This window comes from Mustelus asterias, chromosome 3, assembly GCF_964213995.1.
Source record: "Mustelus asterias chromosome 3, sMusAst1.hap1.1, whole genome shotgun sequence".
In the NCBI taxonomy this organism is placed as follows: Eukaryota; Metazoa; Chordata; class Chondrichthyes; order Carcharhiniformes; family Triakidae; genus Mustelus; species Mustelus asterias.
Window position 1 is genome coordinate 54847923 of NC_135803.1, and position 21021 is coordinate 54868943.

At 40.8% G+C, this 21021-nt stretch overlaps 1 protein-coding gene across 3 annotated transcripts in view; it reads left to right on the forward strand.

Annotated features, from left to right (window-relative positions):
* Positions 1-21021, forward strand: part of rsrc1 (arginine/serine-rich coiled-coil 1) — a 385706-nt gene that overhangs the window by 303833 nt on the left and 60852 nt on the right. For all 3 annotated transcript variants that reach the window (XM_078209009.1, XM_078209010.1, XM_078209011.1), the window contains exon 8: positions 4591-4659. In XM_078209009.1, coding sequence (XP_078065135.1) covers positions 4591-4659 — 69 coding nt within the window. The remainder of the gene's footprint in view (positions 1-4590; positions 4660-21021) is intronic.

The window sequence follows — 21021 nt, forward strand, 5'->3', positions numbered from 1 at the left end:
AAGAAATCTATACATAGTGGACACTGGGTGGCCGGTATAGATGATATATGGGAGTGGATGGAGGGAGGTTATGGGGGGTTATGAAGAGGTTTAGGTGTATGAGAGGGACATGTGGCAGTTTGGAGGGCTTGACTTCATCACTACAATTGGGCCAATGTCCCAGTAAATGGAAGCAGGCATTCTAGCTTGCCGGCCTCACCATTCACCCACTTTTGTTGCCACTTCAAGAGGTGGCTGGCCCCAAATCCATCCTTCCCCTGTCTCCCCGGAATGAAAATATGGCAGATGATAGTCTGATTTTGAAGAAAACGGGCCTGCCAAGTTGGGAAGTTTCCTGACTTGACCTTTCTCACCTCCCCAATGAAATTCCTGCCCAATATTTCAAGTCAATTACTCTTCTTCAGGGACTATTAGCGGTTTCTGGTCTAAATATTCTCTCAAGATCAGCATTCCATGGGTGGGCTCCATGTCCTTTGCAGTCTAGAGTTTACTTTGCTAACATTTATTGTGCAACAGTACAATTTGCATCAAAGCAATGAAACCTCTTGAGTGCTGCGTACTCTTAATCCCAACACATATCTCCATGTGTGATTCGTCGGTGCAGGCTTGGAGGGCGAAGGGCCTGTTCCTGTGCTGTAATTTTCTTTGTTAATTTTCTTTGTTCCTAAATATTGGAAGGTAGGAAAATGACCACTCCTACATGATGGGACCATTATAAGTCAACTAGCTGGTTTATTTTACCTGTGACAGTTGTACAGACAGAACACAGGTTTCATTGAAATTTACCCTGATTGCTGCATCAGAATAAGGGAATAAAATGTATTGTACAGCACCTTTCACGTCCCCATACACCCCAAGTTGACTTTTGAGGTACAATCACTGTTATAATGTAGGAAATATGGCTGCCAATCACACAGAGCAAGCTACCATGAACAACCGTTTTATTGAATAAAGGCACAGATCATCTGTAAAATGATACCATGCAAAATTAGCCTGTGGTAGACATGACCTTTTATTTGGATCCAGGACTGGTTGAGTGGCAGAACAGAGCGTGATAGTCGAGGGATGTTTTTCTGACTGGAAGACTGTCCAATGGAGTCCCACAGGATCAGTGCTGGGGCCCTTGCTGCTTGTGGTTTATAATAGTGATTTAAACTTGAATGTAGGAGGGTTGAACAGTAAGTTCTTGGATTATACGAAAATTGGCGGGGTAGCCTTGGATTACCGGAGGATATAAATGAGCTAGTCAGATGGGCTGGTCAGTGGCAAATGAATTCAATGCAGATACTTGTGAGGTGATGCATTTGAGCAGGACAAACAAGGAAATACATGATGAACGGCAGGACCCTGGGAAGCACCGAGGTTCAGACGAAGTGCATGTACACGGATCCCTTCAGGGAGCAGGGCAGGTTGATAAAATGGTTAAGAAGGCATATGGTATACTTGCCTTTATTAGCTGAGGCATTGGGTTTGAGATTAGGGAGGTTATGCTGGAACTATATAAAATGATGGTCAGGTCACAGCGAGAGTATTATGTGCAGTTCTGGAATCCACATTATCGGAGGGATGTGATAGCATTGGAAAGGGTGCAGAGGAGATTTACCAGGATGTTACCTGGGCTGGTGCGTTTTAGTTACGAAGAGAGATTGGATAGGTTGTTTTCCTTGGAGCAGAGGAGACTGAGGAGGGACGTGATTGAGATGCATAAAATGATGAGGGGCATAGAGAGGACAGGAAGAAACGTTTCCCCTTTGTGGAGAAATCATTGACCAGGGGGCATAGATTTAAGGTAAGGGACAGGAGGTTCAGAGGGGGTACGAGGAAAATCTTTTTCACCCAGAGGGTAATGGGAGTCTGGAACTCTCTGCCTAAAAGGATGGTGAAGATCTTCATAATATTTAAGAAGTATTTTGATGTGTATTTGCAATGCCAAGGCATACAAGACCATGGAGAAGTGCTGGAAAATTGGGTTAGAACAGTTATATGGTTGTTCTTGACCGGCAAAGACATGATGCACCGATGGGACTTTTCTGTGTTGAAGAACTCTCTGACCTCCCCCGACACCTTCCACCCTGCTATCTATATTGGGGATTGAACAGTTTATTTGTCAATCAAACTTGAAACCACCCTCCCAGTTGGAGGTCTTCTGGCTGTTTAAATGAATGAGACTATTTCCGTGTTATATATGTGAAGTCACTAGAATGTGTTAAAGTACATCATTATGCCTAACTACTTTGGAAACAAATTCTATCAGACACTTTGTCTGGTCCCAGCTGCTAGCTGCTATCATCAAAATGAATAACTTAAGCCTCAGATAACTACCTTCCTTTGACAGGCTGCATGGTCAATAATTTTTAACCATTTGTGCACTGAATTTAACTTAATGCATTAAATAAAAATTAATAAGCTCAAAATAGCCCCAAGCTCAAAACAAAACTCTCATTCATGACTCAATTATTCCAATGCATGCCTGACTGGTCTTCCACGTTCTACTCACCATCAATTTGAAGTTATCCAAAACTCATTTGTTCTTGTCTGAACTCTCAGCATGTTCTGGTCACCTGTCACCTCTGTGCTCACTGACTGACATTGACTTCCAGTCAAGCAATGCTTGAACTTTAAAATTCACATCCTTGCTTTCAGATGCCTCTATGGCCTTGCTCTTCCCCATCTCTGCAATCATCTCCATCCCCAAAACCCACCTATGATATTTGCACATCTCGAATTTTGACCTTTTATGCATTCCCAATTATAATTGTCCCACCATTAAGCATACTTTCAGTTGCCGAGGCCCCAAGCTTTGGAATACCTTCCCAGACCCCTTCGACTCTCTGCCTTGCTTTACTCCTTTAAGACACTCATTAAAATTTACTTCTTTCACCAAACGTTTGGTCATCTGACCGACTATCTCTCTATGTGGCTTGGTGTTGTACTTTATTTTATAATGCTCCAGTGAAACACCTTGGGAGATTTCATCATGTTAAAGGCTCTACATAAAAATAAGTTGTTATTTTATAATATTTAAAGAAAGGGAAAGCAAAAATAAATAGATGGAGGTATTGGTGGAATAATTGTTCAACGACGTAGAGAAATGATCTCAGTCAATCAATGAAAAGAAGCATCAAAGAAATTCAAAACATTAGCTAAAGAGTTGTGGGAATCGCTGATGTAAGAAACAGGCATATCCAATGAAAATTGAAAAATTGTACATCAGATCTGAAATCAAAACATGAGATGATAAAATGATGTATGCTGTATTTTTATTTTTAAGCCCTTGATCAAACGCCCCTCTATAGAAAGATGACGCTCCTTTAAATGCTGCCTGAAGAAGATCCCTTGTATATAATGCTTAGGATAGAAAAAAACAGCAGGCCTAACTAAGGAAAAAATTCATAGACATATTAAATATTTTACTGATTGGAGGTGTTTAATTATAAATTTGAAACCTGTCTTTTTCACCAAGTGGGAGTGTCAGTTCTGTGCCCGTATTCCAGGTGGATTCTTCTTGTATAAATCACTAAAAAATGTTTGTTTCTGGTAAGATAAACACCTAAACAAGCCTGAAAGTTCTGAGAATAGGTAGAGACTGATGCGAGTAAGTAGATCTTCTATGGAACATATTGGTCTTTGGCTACTGAAATTATGTGACTGTTTATGGAATGTAATTGGTCAAAGTTATATCACATAGAATGCAAAATTAAACATAAATTCTCAAGCTTAGTTTCAATTGCTTTGTAGGGACAGGAAGAAACTTCTCAAAATCTTTCCATGGGAGAGCATGTCTGGAGTCCATAACCAAATGATTGTTACTGCTTTTTGGCAGAAATATGCCAGATGGACTTTGTTCATTTTGTGTGTCATATGCTTAAATTGTTTAAGCAAGAACCATCCAATATTTAACAACTGGCTTGTCTGTTCAATTGGGACATTTAATTACATAAATGCTGCAAGACACATTCAGTTTAGTTACCTTGCTCTGATTAATTGTGATGTTCAATTGTAAATATATTGGTCCATTAGTGCAGGATTCAAACTGAGAATTTGGTCTCCTCGGTATTTGCACAGAATCCTCCACTGAGCAAGGGCAGGTGCCAAGTATTATCCCATTTCAGTGCATAGTTTAGGCATATAACATGAGACCAGAAAGAATTCATGTTATTTACCTGAACGAGATTCTCATCTATTTGCACTGGGAACAGTTTATAGCACCAGAAGATGTGTGGGCTTTTACTGCATTTTGACATGCAAATGAATTAATTCACATCATTTACAGCACAGGTTTAGATTGTGAACAGTAAAAGTTTGGAAGAATCTATTGTTATAGCTTTGTTGTAAATGTGGCAAAAGTGTTTGACATAGTTTGAAAACTAAGTTAAAATTGTACTTGGAGTGTCGGATTTATTCTTGCAAACAACTGTGACGTGCACTTCAAAACAGTGAAGATATTGAAATGGTCAAAATGTAATAATTTAAAGATTTTGTTAACAAGTAAAATGGTTCCAATATTTTACAACTTAATTTTCAAAGGGTTTGAGAATTAATAAAATAATTTTAAGACATTCTCAATGATAAATATTTTTTAATTTTCAGCAAAAGCAGATGAAGTATTAAAGGCCAAGGAGAGGAAAGAGGAGGATGCCAAAAAGAAAAGAGAGCAAGGTAACAGAAATCAATTTTAGCAAAATAATACTGAACGTTTTGGAATACTATTTTCTGGTTTGTCAAAATCACTGTTAATTTTGAAGTGAATTGTGGAAAATAGATGACTGCTCATTTACTCTAACTTGCTGATATAAAGTTTACTTGTGAGTGGTAAAAAGCTGAATATTTCTAGAGTTTGTTTTTTTGGTGGTTCGTTTGTATCATTGTGGGTACGTTATTTTAAAAATTTTCCATGATACATTTTTGAATTTCAGTAGACTGAATTTGCAGGTGTTATGTTTGCAACACCTCACTTGGCTCAATTATATATTTTCTTGGGGAAAAACAAAAAAGAACTTAGAATACATATATGTGAAATGTTTCTGCCATTGACTTTGAAACCACTTTGCCGCTAACCAGTTTTAGGAGCACAACTGATGTTAAATGCTAGGGTGTTCCAAATTCCAGAAGAGAAATTTGGAATGCCTGCTCTCTACTGTGTTTTGCAATTTGGTATAATGTGAGGAAAGATGTGAAGACCAATGAAGGTTGCCCCAGATGTTTTTGTGATGATAAACAAAATAAATGTTTATCAAACAGTATAACACACATTAATGGCTATGCATTGTATTTTTAAATTTACCGAGTTCCAAATCCCTCTATTTTCTAACCTCAGAGCGAAACCTCCCTAAACAACTTCCCATAGGTTTTTAAACTATAAGCAAACAACAGTTTTGCGGTTGCTTCTGACTTAGGATGGAGACAACTAGCTTCTCAAATGGTGCAGTTTGTTGGGATTTGACACAGCTTCCTGCTTGGGTTCGGTTTCAAACCAGCTCCCTTTCATGGGGTGAACTTGCCTTTGATATACTGTTTTTCCTTCTGATGTTCCATTATCTGAACTAATCTTCTCAGAAGTCACTCTTAATTATCTTTATTACATCAGTTTACCTTTTCGAATGCAAGTGTGAAATTCACCTCCATGTTCTCTTTTGAACTTTTACTATCCTTTAACTTTTGACATTCTATTCTCCATTATTACCAACTTGCCTTAGATAAACATAGAAATCATAGAAACCCTACAGTGCAGAAGGAGGCCATTCGGCCCATCGAGTCTGCACCGACCACAATCCCACCCAGGCCCTACCCCCACCTATTTACCCGCTAATCCCTCTAACCTACGCATCTCAGGACTCTAAGGGGCAATTTTTAACCTGGCCAATCAACCTAACCTGCACATCTTTGGACTGTGGGAGGAAACCGGAGCACCCGGAGGAAACCCACGCAGACACGAGGAGAATGTGCAAACTCCACACAGACAGTGACCCGAGCCGGGAATCGAACCCAGGACCCTGGAGCTGTGAAGCAACAGCACTAACCATTGTGCTACTGTGCCGCCCTAAACATCTGTTTATGGTGTTGCTAGACTATGATGTGGAGATGCTGGCGTTGGACTGGGGTAAACACAGTAAGAAGTCTAACAACACCAGGTTAAAGTCCAACAGGTTTATTTGGTAGCAAAAGCCACAACTGAACAACGAGGAACACTATAGACAGTTACCCGGAGATCCGACCAAAGAACACACCCGTCAACTCAGCACTCTGATCAAGACTTTTGATCCGGATCTCCGTGCTCTCATCCCACATACTCCCCGTGTTGGAGATCTCTACTGCCTCCTGAAGATACACAAGGCAAACACACCCAGCCGTCCCATCGTATCGGGCAATGGGACCCTGTGCGAGAACCTCTCCGGCTATGTCGAGGGCATCCTGAAACCCATTGTACAAAGAACCCCCAGCTTTTGTCGCGACACTACGGACTTCCTACAGAAACTCAGCACACATGGAGCAGTTGAACCAGGAGAACTCCTCGTCACAATGGATGTCTCAGCACTCTTTACCAGCATCCCCCACGATGATGGCATTGCTGCAACTGCCTCAGTATTCAACGCCGACAACTGCCAGTTTCCAGATGCAATTTTACAACTCATCCGCTTCATCCTGGACCACAATTTCTTCACCTTCAACAACCAGTTCTTCATCCAGACACACGGAACAGCCATGGGGACCAAATTCGCACCTCAATATGCCAACATCTTCATGCACAGGTTCGAACAAGAATTCTTCACCGCACAGGACCTTCAACTGATGCTATACACTAGATACATCGATGACATTTTCTTCCTTTGGACTCATGGTGAACAATCACTGAAACAACTATATGATGACATCAACAAGTTCCATCCCACCATCAGACTCACCATGGACTACTCTCCGGAATCGGTTTCATTCTTGGACACGCGCATCTCCATTAAGGATGGACACCTCAGCACCTCACTGTACCGCAAGCCCACGGATAACCTCACAATGCTCCACTTCTCCAGCTTCCACCCTAAACACGTTAAAGAAGCCATCCCCTACGGACAAGCCTTCCATATACACAAAATCTGCTCGGATGAGGAGGATCGCAACAGACACCTCCAGACGCTGAAAGATGCCCTCATAAGAACAGGATATGGCGCTCGACTCATCGATCGACAGTTCCGACGCGCCATAGCAAAAAACCGCACCGACCTCCTCAGAAGACAAATACGGGACACGGTGGACAGAGTATCCTTCGTCGTCCAGTACTTCCCCGGAGCGGAGAAGCTATGACATCTCCTCCGGAGCCTTCAACATGTTATTGATAAAGACGAGCATCTCGCCAAGACCATCCCCACACCCCCATTTCTTGCTTTCAAACAACCGCACAACCTCAAACAGACCATTGTCCGCAGCAAACTACCCAGCCTTCAGGAGAACAGTGGCACCACGGCACCACACAACCCTGCCACAGCAACCTCTGCAAGACGTGCCAGATCATCGACACGGATGCCATCATCTCACGCAAAAACACCATCCACCAGGTACACGGTACATACCCTTGCAACTCGGCCAACATTCTCTACCTGTTACGCTGCAGGAAAGGATGTCCCGAGGCATGGTACATTGGGGAAACCATGCAGACGCTACGACAACGGATGAATGAACACCACTCGACAATCACCAGGCAGGAGTGTTCTCTTCCTGTTGGGGAGCACTTCAGCGGTCACGGGCATTCAGCCTCTGATCTCTGGGTAAGCGTTCTCCAAGGCGGCCTTCACGACACACGACAGCGCAGAGTCGCTGAGCAGAGACTGATAGCCAGGTTCCGCACACATGAGGACAGCCTCAACCGGGATATTGGGTTCATGTCACACTATCTGTAACCCCTACAACCTGCCTGGATGTGCAAAATCTCACTAGCTGTCCTGTCTGGAGACAATACACATCTCTTTAACCTATGCTTAATGCTCCCTCCACTCACATTGTCTGTACCTTTAAGACTTGATTAGCTGTAAAGGCTCACATTCCAATCATTATTCATGTAAATTGAGTTTGTGTCTTTGTGCCCTGTTTGTAATCAGAACTCCCACCCACCTGACGAAGGGACAGCCTGTTCCGAAAGCTAGTGGCTTTTGCTACCAAATAAACCTGTTGGACTTTAACCTGTTGTTAGATTTCTTACTGTTGCTAGACTAATCAGCATATCAAAAACCATAGTTCCACCAACCCAGCCAACCTGGCTTTCTACAGTTTCCATTTTAAAATAACAACTTCTTCTTTCAAACAAATCTGGTTATTATCACTTTTTCTTTGGGTGACTTTTCTATGAGCAGATTGGTTACTGCACTTTCCAAAAATTACTTCAAAAGTACTTTATTGGCTGTAAAACACTTCAGACATCTGATGGCAATGGAAGGTGTCGTAAACTTAATTTATATATTTTTTCCCTTACTCCTGTCTGATGGTCGGTTTACTGTAGAGAAAAAGATTATCCTAGATGTCCCATGTAGAAAAGATCCAGACCTAGAAATTAAATCACACCTGATGGTGAGAAGGAGAAATCTGTGCACAGTAACAAAATTATTGTTTGAGGAGAATTTAATTACCTGTTCCAAATGGCACGTAGAGAAAGTAAACAGACTTATATTCCTCAAACTGATCTACCTGCTTATCTCGCAATCCTACCTCTTCACTTTCTCCCCGGATCGCTCAATCCCATCTTCTCCCTACATCTCTCGACTTCACCTGTCCATCTTCTTATATTCCTCAACCCTGGATCCTTCAACTACACCTACACAACTTCTCCTCCTATCCCTCAACCACACCTACCTACAGGTCCCAAAGGAAGCAACATTAATCATCATGGACAGCAGCCAAGGTCAATCTGAGAGTCTGGGAACGAAGGAAGGGAATTGGAGGGAGGGAGACTGGTAATTACAAGCAGTCCTTAGATATAATGTGGAGCTGGTAGAAGTACACCTGATCCTCCTGTCTCACAACATTACAAGTAACAATATTGAAACTTTGTGGTGGTTGCCTCCAATGATCTCTTTAATTAAATCTCTGTGATTAAGTCTTAAACGCCTACTCCTCAAAATCTATCATATTTGTTCTTTTGCACAGCTAGCTAAATCTATCATAATAGATTTTTTAAGATATCCTTGCTTTTAAAAAAAGTGTTTGAGTTTAATCTGTTTAGCAGCTATTCTCAGTGAGTAAAATTCCTATTCAGCATTGAAGCCCAGTCACTGCAAGTTGGGTTTTCGCTATCTAAATCGGCACATCAACATTTAAGCAATGTTTGACATCCATTGAAATCTGGATGTTTTGAATGTAGTAGAGGAGAGAATCAGCCTCTTCAACTCATACTGGGCAGGTGTATTTTTCTTTGTTTAAGCTGAATTAATATGTTGCAGTGCTAATAGACAAGTTTAGATCACAATTATCTACACAGTGGAGCCTGCAGGGAGAAGCATATGAAGAAAAGTCAATCACAACCCCTTTCATATACCTAGTGGCTACATTCAGAGCAGGAGTGAAGAATATAAGAGCAGTTGCTTCCTTGCCCTCTTGATGTGGGAACAATGTATATCAAGAATAAACATTGAGAGAAATCACCATTTTAAAATAGAGGCTATATCAATCTATTGATATTATAAAAGTCCTGTATCTGAGTGAAAGAAAGAACAGATACAGAAAGCAAGAGGCAGAGTCATGGTGGTATCACAGGACCCATCGTGTCAGTGGATAATAGAATGCGCACTGGGGTGAAGCATCACGGAGTCCACTTGAGCTAATGAAAGCCCCAATTGTGGGGTCCAGGTGAGGAAGCAAAGTGAATCCCCAGAGAAATGCTCCGAGTATGAAACTATTAGGCGGAATTTTCCCATAATTTGTTAGGAGTGTCAGGCTCAGATTGAAACCCGGAGTGTGTCTCTCCAGATGCACCGCCTAGTTTTCTAACCAGACTTCAAGCCACTCTGAGCAAAAACAATCTGGGGCCATGGTTTACATCATCACTCTGGTGAGGCGGAGTCTGATAGAGCCAGTAAGGCCAGCTTCACAGAGATCAGGGTGCCTTTAAAGAGTGCCCCAATCTGCACTGATTTTTTTTTGATTTGATTTGATCTTTATTGTCACATGTATTAGTATACAGTGAAAAGTGAAATTAAACTACACCCCCCCTCCACCCCTCTCCCAGTCCAACCCCCACGGACACAGAGGACCCCCCTGCCAATATCAAGAGCTCGCCCCTTCTCTCTCATCCACCACACAAGTATTGGAGGCTCTCTCCTCTCCCTCCCACCATCAACACCACCATGGCAGCATCGCGGGCACTCCTCTCATAAAGCTAAACCTCCCCGCCACCTCCCCCCCACCCCCCGCCACTCCGTCCCCCTCACAGGCAAATCCATTCCCCACTTCACAGGCATTGGCCCTTGCCATCCACCCCCACTTCACATAAGGGGAACTCCCCTCTCCATGAGACTCCCAAGCGGGCCTGGCCCAACACTGTCCACTGGCTCAGGTCGGCACTGTCCAAACATGTCCCTCTCCCCTCGGGGGCTATGCTTACCTTGGCGCCCCCAGTGGGATCCCTCCAACTGAAACCGTCTTTAAATACCTGTTGTAAACCTCGCTGATGTGATACCAGGTCAGTGAGATTTGAGTATTTATTGAGGGGTAATTGTGTGGCGGGCAGGTCCATTAATAATAATAAAATGTAGTCAAATGTATTTAAACAAGGTTCCTGCCCTTTTGGACAGGAACCATGTTACTACGCCATTGGTGAGGGGTGGGGAAAATGAGGAAGTGAGATCTCGCCGGCAAGAATCTTGATTCCTGACTCTTGTGGGATTTTGCACCCACGTCACGATTTACACTCAAGGCGGACGTGGGCGCACAATCACCCCCAATATTTTTTTTAAGAAAAGAGCTACTGGCCCTTCATGCAAGGCCCACCAAGGAAGACAACTTCAGGATCAGGAATACTACTTGCTGCCCTGGGCAGATGAATGCCCAATTTGCAGGTGGGCTGGATGAGATCAGCAGGGGTATGGGCAGGGTGGATGGGAAGCAGCTGTTCCACTTAGTTGAAGGGTCAGTAATGAGGGAGCATAATTTTAAGGTGAGGGGCAGGAGGTTTAGAAGGGCTTTGAGGAAACACTTTTCTCACAGAGGGTGGTGGGAGTCTGGAATGCATTGCTTGGTGGGCAGCAGAAGCCGGAAACCTCACACCCTTTAAAAAATATTTGGATGAGCTTTTGAAATATCATTACATTCAAAGCTATGGATCAAGTGCTGGAAAGTGGGATTAGTGTAGATTTAATGTAGTTTTGTTGGTGCAGGCTTGATGGGCCTCTTCTGCGCCATATGGCTCTTTGACCAGCTCTGCTTAGACTCATCTCAACATCCAATCACATGATACCCAATCATGCAAAACTGGAGCACGTAACAGCCAATTGCTGGGGTTTGCAAATGTTATGACACTTAGCTTATAAAGCGGCACAGTGGTTAACACTACTGTCTCACAGTGCCAGGAACCCAGGTTCGATTCCCGGCTTGGGTGACTGTGTGGAGTTTGCACATTCTCCCCGTGTCTGCGTGGGTTTCCTCCGGGTGCTCCGGTTTCCTACCACAGTCCAAAGATGTACAGGTTAGGTGGATTGACCATGCTAAATTCTCCCCTCAATGTACCTGAATAAGCACTGGAGTGTGGCGACTGGGGGATTTTCACAGTAACTTCAGTGCAGTGTTAATGTAAGCCTACTTGTGACAATAATAAAATTTTTAAAAACTAAAGATTGATTCCCTGTAGTTTATAAGGCTTTTGGTGGCAGTTTCTTTTGTCTTAAGCTGGTACCGACATTGGTTTTGTGGTGCTTCCGGCAACTTTTAGATGGTTGCTTTTTGACAAAATCATGCACAAGACACCTTGTAGTTTGGCAGCACCTGTGATTCTGCTTTCACAAAACTTCCACTCAACAAAATCCTTCCTTTGTCCCAAAGCTAAGTCATTAAACAGAAAACAATTCACAGTATGCATTTACAGCTAGAATTGGAAATGTAAAAATACAAGTTTAAAAATATGAATGTTTTTACTTTGTTGTGTTCATTTGAAAATTTCCACCCATTATTGATCAATTTTTGCTCCTTTGAAATTATTTTTCATCTTAGTTGCCCTAAGATGCAATATTCATCATACAGCTTGTCAAAATCAATCTCAATGCAAAGACCTTCAGCTCAACTTCTCAACATCAGACCATTTCACTTGCTTTAAGAGGATTGACATTTGTTTGAAAACAGATGTCTTGAAATCATATGATTTCTCAAGGAATGTAATATATCTAGACAGCCCCATATTCCTCCTCAAATGTAATCCTCATCGATAAATGTAAGTAGTCTGAACTGATCGTCCAGAGAACTTGCCCTCTTTGGAAATCTGTGGTTTGGAATAAAGGCATTCCATGATAGAGTCTAGCCATGTTTCAAATGAGGTATGAAATGCCTCTGGATAGAAAGGATCCCATGGCACTATTGGAAGAAGATCAAGGGAATTCTGCTGGTGTAGCGACCAATATTTATCTTTCAGTTACCATAACTAAAATATCTTGTCATTTTCTAATTATTGTTAGTGGGAGATTGTGTGCAAATTGGTTTCAGTGTTTCCCTATGTTAGGACAGTGCCTACTACAAAAGGTCCTTTAATAAATGCAAAATTACTATGGATGGTGGAAATCTGAAATAAGAACAGAAAATGCTGGGAGAACTCCGCAGGTCTGGCAGCATCTGTGGAAAGAGAAACCGAGTTAATGTTTAGACATAAAGTAGGACAGGCACCACCCTGAGCTCACCCCACAATATGGGGTACGGTTGGGTGCTGAAATCAGCAGCTCACCTGGCCGTATTTAAATGCATACAATCAAGAGCCAATTGGCTTGTTACCAAGCCTGACGTTTGGTGTGGACAGCCTGATTTTTTTTGACTTAACTGTTTAAAGGGTAGGAAGGAGGAGAGGGAGAGGATTCCTCTTTTGGGGTTGCCATTTGCCGATTGTGAGGTGCCCTCCTACCCCTCCTTCACACCCGCTCCCTCCCTTAAATCCACTCCCCACCCCTCTCCCTAACTTACCCAAATCCTCTTGGCCCAAGACTGTGAACCTACCTTGTCCATGGATCTATTGGCCTTGGTCTCTTCTTCTGCAATCTGGCCAGCAGTCACTGACGCCTTCTTTGGCTCCCTTAACATTCAACAGTATTACCAGTGAGGGGCAGAAGTCCCACTTGGCTGAATGGCTGCAGAGTGAGTAAAAGTGGAGCTATTCGGCTCCACACTGATGTTGTTTCCAGAGAGTGAATGCTGTTGGCACTCTTTCCCCCATATTAATCCACTTACTGTTTAAATGCAAGTTCTTTTTAGCTTTTTTGAGTGTTTTGTAAAATGTATCATCAGGTTATGTATGGAGTTAATGTAACAAGGAGGAAGAGAGTCCTGACTATCATCACTGAATGTTTCCCATACGATTGTTACATCGTGCTCCTCCTAAATGAAATACACCTTTAAAACTGTGCCACAGGCAGAAGGACTAGCCACCACATTGGCACAAAATGAACAAGTCCCTAGAATGGAGAGATTCTGTCCTTTTACTGGAGACAGAAACACTTCCACAATAATACAGTCCATGTCAAAACTGAAAGCTTTGTTTTATTCTTACAAGGGATGTGCGCATTGCTGTGAAGGCTAGCATTTGTTGCTCATGACTAATTTCCCTTGAGAAGGTGGTGGTGAACCACCTTTTTAAACTGTTGCAGTCCATTTGGTATAGTTACACCTACAGTGCTGTTAGAAAGACTGTTCCAGTATTTTGACCTAACGAGTGAAGAAATGGTGATATAATTCCAAATCAGTGATGTGTTGCTTGGAGGGGCACTAGAAGGTGGTGCTGTTCCCATATGCCTGCCGCTCTAATCCTTCTGGGTGGTAGACGTCGTGGGTTTGGAAGGTTCTATCGAAGGAGCCTTGGTGAGTTGCTGCGGTGCACCTTGTAGATGGTACACACTGCTGCCACTCTGCATCGATCGTGGGGAAGGTGAATGTTTATGGTGGTGGATGGGGTGCCAATCAAGCAGGCTGCCTTGTCTTGGGTTGTGTTGAGCTTCTTGATCAGAGCCATACTTATCGAAGAAAGTGAAGAGCAGTTCATCACGCTCCTGACTTGTGCCATGTAGATGATGGACAGACTTTGGGGAATCTTGAGGTGAGTTAGTCAAAACAGAATTCCCAGCCCCTGACCTGCTCTTGTTGTTATAGTATTTATATGGTGCTTCAGTTAAGTTTCTGGTCAATGGTGACCTCCAGGACATGGATGGTGGGAAATTCAACATTGGTAGTGCCATTGAATGTCATGGGGAGATTGTTAGATTCTCTCTTGATGGTCATTGCCTGGTACTTAGATGGCAAGTCGTATTCACACCACATATCAGCCCAGAGCTGAATAATGTCCAGGTCTTTCTGCATAGGATACAAGTTGCTTCAGCAGCTGAACAGTTGTGAGTGATAGTGAACACTGCAATCGTTATTGAATATCCCCACTTATGATGGAAGAAGGTCATTAGTGGAGCAGTTGAAGCTGGTTGGGCTTACGACCCTGAGGAGCTCCTGAGGTGATGCCCTGCAACTGAGATGATTGGCCTCCTATAATCACAAGCATCTTTCTTTGTGCTAAGTAGGTCTCTAACTAGTGGTGAGTTTTCCTCTGATAGTTCCATTGACTTCAATTTTGGCAGGGCTCTGATGCCAAAGCTGGTGAAACATTGCCTTGGTGTCAAGGGTAGTCACTTTCACCTCACCTGTGTTTTTGGTACTGTACTATTTTGTACTGTTCATAATACAGTTATGAACGACATGGTACCTGTAGCCAACCAATTCTGTTGTTCACTTATTTCAGCTTCTGGTAAATTGACCAGTTTTTCCGTAAAGCACATGGGATAAAGCCCAGTTTATACTTTAACCATTCTCTTTAGCATTCAAAAGACATGCATCACTTGTCTCATGATTAATGGGATAAAATTCAAATATGGCATATTTCAGTTTTTCCATTCCATAAAAAAAACACAGGTGAAGTATAAAATACGTACAGGGAAAATTGTCTCATCTCCCTATTTCTGGTATCTATTCCAACTAAATAAAGCATGCAAATTCAAGATTGACTCTAAAAGATCCTGTGATTTCAGATCCAAAGTGTTCGTTCTGGTGCTGATTGCATTTGTACAAGTGCAATAGATGTTTTTGGGGTTTTCGATTTCAGTAGACATTTTTGAAACTATTGCTTGCCAGAATTTTGACTCCAATAACATCAGTACTGCAAAGTCAGAGTGGCACGGAGCATCCTCCAGATCCTGCCATGGAAGGAATTTCATAAATACTCAAGACTTAATGTGCCAAATATACCTTCAGGAAGTCAGGTAGGATCTTTAAGGAAAGGAAAATATCAGCATCGCAAATGTAGCCCTTCATGGTAAATGTTCAGATGAAGCGCTTGTAAGAAGGAACATAGCAAAGGTTGAGGGAAGGGGGAGGGTAGAAAAGGACTAGGGTGAACAAAAAAAAATAGAACAAACTGATTAATTAATTGAAGGAGAGGAGCTAGTTGACTGTCCAACTGATAATGGGAAAAGATGAACTTGCAGTTGAACCATGGAAAACCTTTAAGCCATGTTGAATAAATCATCTGTTGGGTTTGGTCTCAGCATTTCAGGGAATTAAAAAATATTTTTTTAAATGTTCTTTGAAACTTGGGCTCTATTACCTTTTCTTCTGGGCCACAATTCTTTGGAGAATCATTGGACACTGATGAAGTATTTACATTCATTGCCTGAGAAATAAAGAAGACTGCTCATTTAAGATAACTTTTCTTTTTGAAATAATAATTGGACTGTTGGCAGTATTTTTTTTTGTTTTTGCTTAGCATTTGTATATTTATTGGTTATGGGTAAACTTAAAAAATGCTTTAGCTTTAGAAATGGATTTTGTTTGAATTCCAACTGGCCTTGAACTACATCCAGAACAGCAATTAACACCTGATTAAATGCAAAATGACTGTTTTAATATGAGTACTGTTTTCTATCTTTCCAGAGTCCAAAATTGTTCCAAATGTTGATAAATTGATTTTTATCATCTTCTTCTCTGTTGGTCTTTTGGAATATCCTGTAATTGATGATGCAGTAGTTCTAGCTTAACTTTTTTCTATTTATCTTCTCAACAAACAAGTGAGCGACTGGACAATAATGTTAACTGTAATCTGCTTGAAAATCAAATTATTTGACCTCCAAGCCCTACAAAATACACTCCTGCTGGTTTGCTGTTAAATATTCAGAACCATCATGTCATGAATACAAATAGAGGACAAATTAGAATCTACAAGCGACTGACCTAGGCATTAGATTAGAGGCTAGGGGTTTGTGCTACTTTAAATCGTTTAATTACCGCAGTCTTCACTGCCATCTGAAGGACACACAATATTTAGAAAACTGTTGGTAAATAGCATGTTCTTTAATAAAAATGGGCAGGAATATGCAAGTGTAATTGGATTGCTTTATATTTAGTTGCACAATAATCTGTTGCTCAATTTTAATTATTGTGACTGAATTTCCAATTTTTTGTAATAACTTGATTTTTAAATAAAATGAAATTGCACTGACAGATTTTCAGAAACAAAATAGTTAAATGTAGGTGGTTGTGTAGCATAACTTTTTGTCACAATGAACTCTCCTTGATCCATAATGAACTGAGGGCTTCCGACAGAGAAAAATAATGTGGGTTCTGCACCACACAATATTTCTATCAGTACCGTGCAATTTTAAATAATATTTGATCTTGTATAATAGTTGCTTAAGGAGTTCAATGAATGGTATTCATTATTCTATATGTTTGGAACTTTTACTAAATATTTGAAGTCAGTGAGTAAACTGAGAGGAAAGTTGTGATCTCAAGAATGGCGATTTGTTTGTGACTAATGTGACCAGAATTACCAAGTAAAATATTTATGCTAAGCATGGTGCTTAAAAACCTGTGTATTGTTTTGTAAATTCAATAATTTACACACGTTACCTGCTCATATAGTAGCATCAAAACATATGTGTATCTTTGAAGTAAGCAACTACACTTGAAAAATAATTCAATGCATGAAGTGATCAAGAAATTTCAGTGTGATAAGGTACTACATAAATGCAATTGTAATATGTTTTATTTGATTAGCCCTATAAATTTTCAATGTGCTTTGTAGCTTTCTGTGACTGAAGGAAATTTGATCATAAGTTCATTGCAATTATAGAAAACTGTAAAGTACTTTTGTATTATATTTATAAATACAATATGTATGAATATTACATATTCCAATTAGTTGACTAGCAGCCACTAGTTCCTAATAGGATCTTGCGTTCTAAGAATGTCATTCGACCTTGAGAGTGATACTGTGAGCAATCATGCTATCTATCTACTAATGGCTGTAGTGCAGATTTCAGAGTTCTATTCTAATGTGGAGACCTCATGCTGATTAATGCCCCGTTTATTATTGAAAAGGGTGTCAAATTTGCTTTAAAACCTTCTGTCCTTGTACCCGTCAGCCTGTACAATCATCAGTTTATACTGCTGGTGATTTTTGGAACTGGCAGGCTACGAGAAAACATCACCATGTGGCTTCTGCACACCAACATTTAAGTGCGTTTCCTTTCCTTGACTTGGGTGTTCTGTAGGGAAAGCTAAAAAACTGAAGTTGGAAATAAATTGCACAAGTGCAATCACTGCAAATGCAGCCACTGTGAATGATATTGCTTGTCTGTGCACAGATCTGTATTTTTTGGGCATCATTTCATGCTGAAGTGGGATGCAGAAGTGTATGGACTGGGCTTTGAGAGCGTATTTATGTTTTTAGGCATATCGCATTTGGGAATGATGGCTAAGCATTGGTTAATGATCAGCAAGCCCCCAAGCCCCAAATCCTTCGGGACTGAAATCTACAATTGAGGTTGAGTCTCAGTTAGCTTGGAGTTCAAGCATACTGGCTGATTTTGAGTTACCTCAGATTGAATAAATTAGTATGCAAATTCAATGCCCTGGTGGAATACTGAATTTAGCACTTGGAGACCATCTACCATATTTAATCTTAGTCAGCTCTCTATCCTCCAATCTACAATGGAAATGGGTGGAGTATGCTAATACACAGAGTGCATGTGTTATTTTTACTTGCATTCATGTGCGAGAATATTCCAGCAGTCTTCATTGGGCTTATTTCAGCTAAGCAGTCAGCCTGAGGAAATACAACAAACAAATAACAGTTTTAAAACATATTTTTCATTGTATTCCAATTAAGTCTGCCTTTTGCATTTTCTGGTCAAGATCTGTGCACCTTTCTGGAGGTAAGAACTTGCTCCTTGTTCAATGGCAGCTATATTTGCGAAGGGTTGCACCAGGACTGGCCAAGATAATCTGGGTATCAATTTTCTCTCATTTCAAAAATCCAATACCTGCTCAGCATTTCCCCCTCGTAGGACAATTGAGGAAACATTTTTTTTTACAAATTGAATTATGTGCTCAGAACTTAAGTGGACTACGGTATGGCACAGCTATTTGAATTATGATCTTGCTGCCCCATGAGCATTCAGAAGTACTAGATTTTTAAAAAAGAATTACAATTGACTATACTTGTATTTTGATTATTGAGATGACAGCCAAACACATTGTATACATCAAAAGTGTTTATGCAATTTAGCTCCACTAAAACCTTTCAGAACACCTTTGCAGATAATCAAGAAATTCAAACAAAAATATTTTCTCTATGTAATTTTTGGAATGATCCTTAACAAAATTGTAAGGAACTTATACCTTTTAAGAAATATTTGTGAAGCTTCTTATACCTTTTTAATTGATGTTTACAAAGGGAAATAGTGCATCTGTGTTGGATTGATTAGTTATGCCCGGTTTGTAACCAGCAAATCAGGGTTATACACTCTTGGGAAATAAATTTGGCAGAAAATCAGCATGAGAAGATTTAATTATCACTTGGAGACCTTTCCCTTTTCCAAGCCAGTGATCCTGAAACTGTCAGTGTTACAGGGAAATCTGTGTCGACGCCAAGCTTCACTTCTCAATTTGTCCTTCCACATGATGATAAGCCAAGCAATTACAGGTTTATTGATTTTTCATCATGGCAAATTTTAAGTTGATTTTTTCTTGAAAAGGCGAGGGTGATTAAGTGTTTCCCCTTGGTTTAGTACAAGAGAGAACTGTGGCAGAATCTAATATCCAGGGGTCGACCTTTCCAGGCAGATAATGTGGTGTCTTGCCCACGTGTTAAATAGGCGATTCGGGGTACAAATGTGATAGGATATCTTTGGAGACAGTTTAATTTGCTCTATTTATATGAACAAGTCATGTGGCACATGGTACTGGAACATCAGTTGTACGAGCTTGAAAGTAAAACCCACGTGGCCCGTGAGACTGAATGAGTACAGCCACTGTCTAATAGGGTTAGTGTCATAAAAAAAACAGCATCAACTAGAATCATGCTGCAGTGAGTATGTGCAACAGAAACACTTCTTTATTAGGCAGAGGAAAGTGAGATATATCATGACAAATTAAGTGATCGAAAAGTAGCATTTTCTTGAATTCCAAAATTCAAAAGATACATCCATTTTAGCATCTTGACAATACGCGAGAGCAATAGTTAAAAAATATCACATGCTATCTGTACAGAGGTTCTGCTTATTAAACAGAGTATTGAATTGTGTTGAACAACAAACATTTTAAATATTTTACATTTGATTTATTCTGCTGGCAGTAAAACATAAATGAAAATGCATTGTAATTGTTTGAATCGCAGTTCTACATATTCAAAGGTCAAAATTAGCTGAAGAGGACAAACATTCAAACCAATTGTTTCATTTACGTTTTAGTGCCTGCAATCTTTTAAGGGATAAAAACACTAAAGAGAAATATCTGAGAAACATAAATATGCTTTTCAAAAATTAACTTGTATCTGGAAGAATTTAACAAGGGGCGATCTTATTGGCAGCTGCTAGACATATGGGTAACTGAACTGTTCTGCATTTAACTGTTGGTAAATAAAGCTGACATGGGAACAAGTAGATAAGTTTGTCTGTTTAGGACAAAAGATAACAGAAGATGGTAAATGTGATGCCAAAGGGTAGAGATAGCCAAAAGTAATTTTGTGAAGATGAAGGATGCGTTAATACCAAATAAATTAAAGCTTGTAACAAGGAAAAATCTAATCAGATGCTACATTCTATTCACTTTCCTGTATACTTCAGAAACCTGGACAATGAATACAGATCTGTGAAATAATATACAGGGCATTGAATGTGGATGTTAAGATGTATGCTAATAATGCCATATATAGACCATAAGACAAATTAAGAGCTGTCTGAAATTGCAAGAACACGAAGAAGGTTTAAAAAGTGACATCTGAATAAGAAAATATCAGTATTTCAGTCATTTGTTCAGAGCTGGAATGCTACTAGGGAGCAAAGTGGAGTGCCCCAGAAAGAGGTCAACCTAGGTATAGTTGGGTGATGGATGTCCCAGAGTGTTTGCAGACGAGCTCCAGTCAATGTGCGAGGATGGCGCAAGACAGATGACTGTGACATACCATAACCACAGATCGCCTGGAAGGAGTAGTTACAGGTAGCAGCAGCAACAGGGACAGGGATTTGGTTGAAATGAATTCCCATTCCCATCGATCAGATTTCTAGAAAAAAGCTTGCAGTTATCATTCTCCTCTCATCTCTGGATCACTTAAGTCTCAGCTGCAGTTATGAACGTCCATCGCCTCATATGAGGTCATGTCACTTGATGCTATACATCCTATCACAGCTTCCTGTCATGTCTCAAGCTGTGTGTGGAATTTGCACCCAACCAGTCCCTTCTTATTTTTTGCTGAGCCTGAGCTATCTCCATCAACTCACTCCCTGTGCCATTCTTGCTGGTAAGAAACTCTAA